General features: G+C 34.7%; 1 protein-coding gene across 1 annotated transcript; it reads right to left on the reverse strand.

Moving 5' to 3' along the window:
* Positions 1-1,668: 1,668 nt before the first annotated feature.
* On the reverse strand, positions 1,669-2,610 carry LOC141489115 (olfactory receptor 51F1-like). The gene has a single exon (XM_074189805.1). It carries the CDS (start codon positions 2,608-2,610, stop codon positions 1,669-1,671), a length of 942 nt encoding a protein of 313 aa, XP_074045906.1.
* Positions 2,611-4,866: the final 2,256 nt, after the last annotated feature.

The following is a 4,866-nucleotide window of genomic DNA, read 5'->3' on the forward strand; positions in this document are numbered from 1 at the left end:
AACAACTGAACAACGACAACAGCAATAATCTAGCCTGGAGGTTATAGGAAAAAGTGGTAGAGGGGAAGAAGGAAATTAGAATTGAAAATAAACAAAAAACAGCATGGGATATTAGAATTTGTTAGTGGTAGATTTTTGAGTTCAGCAAACTAAACAGACTTCAATCCAGGAAAGACCTAGGATTCTCAGTGTCTCAAGTTGGAGTTGAATAACCAGGGTGGTTTGGAAGGCAATAATGAATGAAATCTCTAGGGAAATTCTGAAAAGCCAGAATTACTTATATGTGACCCAAGAAGAGGATTTAGTCTCTGGGGAAATATGAATGAGCCAATGCAGTTTAAGACTCACAATCATACCCAAGATCATTTACTAAAATCCCTCTCTAGGCAGAATTCTTAAGGAGCTCTTGAGTGATAGGGAAGATACTTTGAGGGAGTCTTGCTTTGAATATGACCTTTAGCACATAACTTACCCAAGGAGAGAAAGAATTGGCCAATAAGTTATCTTTCTTAATATGAAGAAACAAAACATATAAGCATTTTTAACTGGCACACGATGGATGTAAAGTGACATGTACATAAATGCTCATTGACAAGCTTGATGCTTACTCCAGGCAGAGTAACCTCTTGATTCCATTCCCTCATAAAAGATGAACTGAGTTTCTTTGAATATTAATATCATTACCCTTGGAAACAATGCTTAATAATGATTTTATCTAGCCATTCCTTGAAATTCTATGATACTTAAACAGAAAAGAAAACCTATTTTCCTGATCTCATTAAATTCTGAAATATATGTTTAACATGTTACCAGAACTTTTAAAGAATGTTTTGAATACCTCTAGGATTTTCAACTCTTTTAAACCTGTTACATTCAGAGCCAATTTATATTCTAATTATATAAATGTTACTTGAATTATGATGTTTGTCTTTCTTTCTCAAAGAAGACCATGACATCAAAGAGGTGATGCCATGAGAAGCACATGAATTAGATTGAATGAACTGTATGCTCACTTTCTCCTCCAGAATCATCTGGGTTCAGTGGCCAGTGAATCAGGATGACTGGAGATGGCCTTGGATGTGAGACAATAGGTGTCAAAGGTCTGAGTCTGGATTTGAACTCCCATCCTCTTGACTCCAAGGTCAATGCTTTATCTGTTGCATCACCTAATTGTTTTAAATGCCACTTGAATAGGCAAGAAATGTAATGCCTACAGCCTAGCTATCACAACTTTAAACCAAACTAAAGTACAGATTTGAAAGTATTTATTAAAAAGTTTATTGCAGGGCAGCTAGGTGGCACAGTGGATAGTATACCTACCCTGGAGTCAGGAGGACCTGAGTTCAAATCCAGCCTCATAATTTAATAATTACCTAGCTGTGTGACCTTGGACAAGTCATTTAATCCCATTGCTTTTCAAAAAAAAATTTATTGAATCAAGGACTATTTTTCAAATTTCTTTAGGGGAATAATCCTCGAATGAATCCAAATACTTTTGTTCTCACTGTTAAAACATTTCAAAAGAACATGAATCCTTACTATCTGGGGATCTGCCTTAAAAAAATAACCTTACACCCATAAATACTTTTTTTTTTTATCAAATCTTAACTCCAAAGTGACATCACACCTACCATTTAATTTGTCATTGTTCCAAACTCACACTAAAGCCTATTTTGCAAGGAATAATTTGCCTATCACCTTGCGGAGTTGGACTGTTTTCAAACTATATATAATGGGATTGAGCACAGGTGGAAGCATTAGGTAGATATTGGCCATCATTGTATGTACAATCTTGGGAGCCAATTGACCATAGCGGTGTACCAGAGACAGGCTAATCATGGGAATATAAAATATGGCAACAGCCCCAATATGAGATGCACAGGTGCTGAATGCTTTGTACTGCTCTTTGGAGGATGCAATACTGAGAACAGAGCGAATGATTAGGATATAAGAGAGAACAATGCATGGTGTGTCAACCCCTGTGCTCAGAATGAGAGCAGCTAATCCACATATACTATTGACTTTGGTTTCTGAGCATGACAACTTAATCACATCAGGGTGGTAACAGTAGGAATGAGAAAGACCATTTAGATCACAGAAGTTCAGTTTCTTAAAGAAAAAGAGTAAGGGTAGCATTAGAACTATCATACGGATAACCATTATCACACCTAATTGTATGATTCTGGAATTGGTGAGGATGGTGGTATATCTCAAAGGGTCACAGATGGCCACAAAACGATCAAAGGCCATTGCCACTAGGACCCCAGACTCCATGAAAGTGAACCCATGAAGGAAAAACATCTGGATAACACAACCATCTAAGCTGATTTCTGTGGCATCAAACCAAAGGACTCCCAGAGTTGTTGACATTGTGGAAATGGTCAAACCCAGGTCAGTAGCTGACAGCATGGAAAGAAAATAGTACATGGGCTCATGGAGGCTCTGCTCTCTTATAATGACAAGCAAGATCATACTGTTTCCCAAAAGGGCAATGACATAGAGGCAAAAGAAAGGAATGGAGATCCAGACATGGACCTCTTCCAATCCTGGGATGCCTGTCAGATGGAAAGTTGAAAATATAGATGTCAGATTGCTTGAAATTTCCATCATGGCTTATGAAGTCATACTTAAACTTGTATAACTATGACTGCAGAAAATAAAATAAAATTTTGTCTATATTTAGAAAAGAAAGAAATGGAATTCTAGCTTCAGAAAACTTCTAATGAATATATATATATATATATATATATACATATATATATATGCTTTTGTCTAAAAATGGTGTCACCCATCAATGTCTAGCACTGCTCATTAAATATTTGCTGAAATAACAAATATCTTAGTAATTGAATGAGAGAATGATAATTTAAAAGAAACATTTTGTATCAGTTGCAAAACTGTTGAGTAGTGTTTCTAGCAGAAGTGATGTTCTACATTGTGTTCTCCATGTTCTCTTTTTAGTATTCCTATGAAGAAAGAAAAACAAAGCAATATTATCATTTTAATTATATTAAAAGAATAACAGTAGCATTTATATTGAGCTTTATAGGTATCAAATCATTTTGTCATCATAACAAACATGAAAGATCCTACAACTATAGAAACAATTAAAATAATCTAGGTGTGTATGTGTGTGTGGGGGGGGAGTGATGATAAAATGAAATGTCAAAATTGACAAAACTTGCCCAAAACAAATACTACTATGGCAGAAAATATACTAAACCAAATTCTGAGTTAGGAAAGTCAATTAAAAGTAACAGCAAATCATTTTTTCAGTGCAGGGCAACTTAGAAAGAAAGAAAAATTATCTATGGACACTGAGGTTGTGTCTGATCAGTAGTGCATGGTGTGGAACAAGTGGCAGTAGTGGTGGTGGTAGCGACTGATTGCACCAGAGGAAATAGTGGAACGGTACAGTTAAATGCTCAGAGAAGAAAAAGATACTGGATGCTAGAACAGAAAGCAATCCTTGGGAACCCCTGTGCTATCTTTGCATTCAAGATCAGGTGCCATTTGGAAGTTCTGATACCATAATTTCAGGGAAAAAATAATAAGTTGTGTCCCAAGGGAGAAAATTTGTTCCCTGTGTAAGGTCCAAATCAGGAGGGAAAGGAAAAGATTTGTTTTAGGTTCATATTATGTTGTAAACACTGAAAATTTACAAGTCTGCAAACTAAGATGTGAAAAATAGCAGAAAGAAAGAAAAAGCAGATCCTTTCCCCTTATACCTAGTGAGAAGAGTCCAAATGTAATAAAAAGACTGAATTTGAGATGTAAGCTGCTAAAATGAGTAAAGCTGGTAAAATGAGTAAACTGGTAAAATAAGTTAAACTGGTAAAACGAGTAAAATGAGCACCAAAAGAATTTGATTAGGGAAAGTTATCATTGTGAAAGGGAAAATCAAGGCAAAAACTTAGAAGAAGACAATGACTTGAAAAGAATTACAAGTGAAGTATCAAAGAAAATACAGATTGGATACAAGCCCAACAAGAATTCTGATAAAAGTTTTTTTTTTTTAAAAACACCTCCCCCCCAAAATATAAAATCAAATAATAGTGATTTAGGAAAAACTGGGAAAAGAGATGAGATATGCAAGAAAATTATGAAAAAGAGGGAAAATAGAAAATTGGGGGGGGGAAGCCTTTAAACTCAGAATTGGCCAAATCATATAAGAGGTATTAAAGAAAATAACTCCTTAAAATAGGAATTGATCAAATGGAAGTGAATGACTCATGAGACATCAACAAGCAATAAAATGAAGACAAAATAAGGGGAAAATAGTATAAAATATGAAATATCTCATTAGAAAAACAACCAACCTTAAAAAATAGTTCTAGGAGAGATATTTTGTGAATAATTCACTTACTTGACAAAAAGAACAACTAAATTTAGTCAAGAGTTAATGTTTCAAGAAATCATAAGGAAAACTGCCCAGCTATCTTAAAATCAGAGGGCAAAGTAGAAATTGAAATAATCCACTGGTCACATCCTGAAATAAATCTAAAATTGAAAATGCCTAGGAATATTATTACTAAAATCCATAACTCTCAGGTCAAAGAGAAAATGTTGCAAGCACCAGAAATAATTCAAAGAAAAGTCAGGATCACACAAGATTTATCAGCTTCAATGTTAAAGAAGTGGAAGGTTTGGAATCTGATTATCTGAAAGGCAAACAGTTAAGATTACAACCAAGAATAACCTATCCAGCAAAACCAAATATAACCCTTTAGGAGAAAAATAAAATAGAGGTTTTTTCAGGCATTATTGATGGAAAATCTGCGTCAAAAGAAAATTTAGCATTCAAACACCAACCTCAAAAGAAGCATGAAAAAAGGTAAATGTATGAGAAATCATAAGGGACTAATA

Source organism: Macrotis lagotis, chromosome 1 (genome assembly GCF_037893015.1).
Source record: "Macrotis lagotis isolate mMagLag1 chromosome 1, bilby.v1.9.chrom.fasta, whole genome shotgun sequence".
In the NCBI taxonomy this organism is placed as follows: Eukaryota; Metazoa; Chordata; class Mammalia; order Peramelemorphia; family Peramelidae; genus Macrotis; species Macrotis lagotis.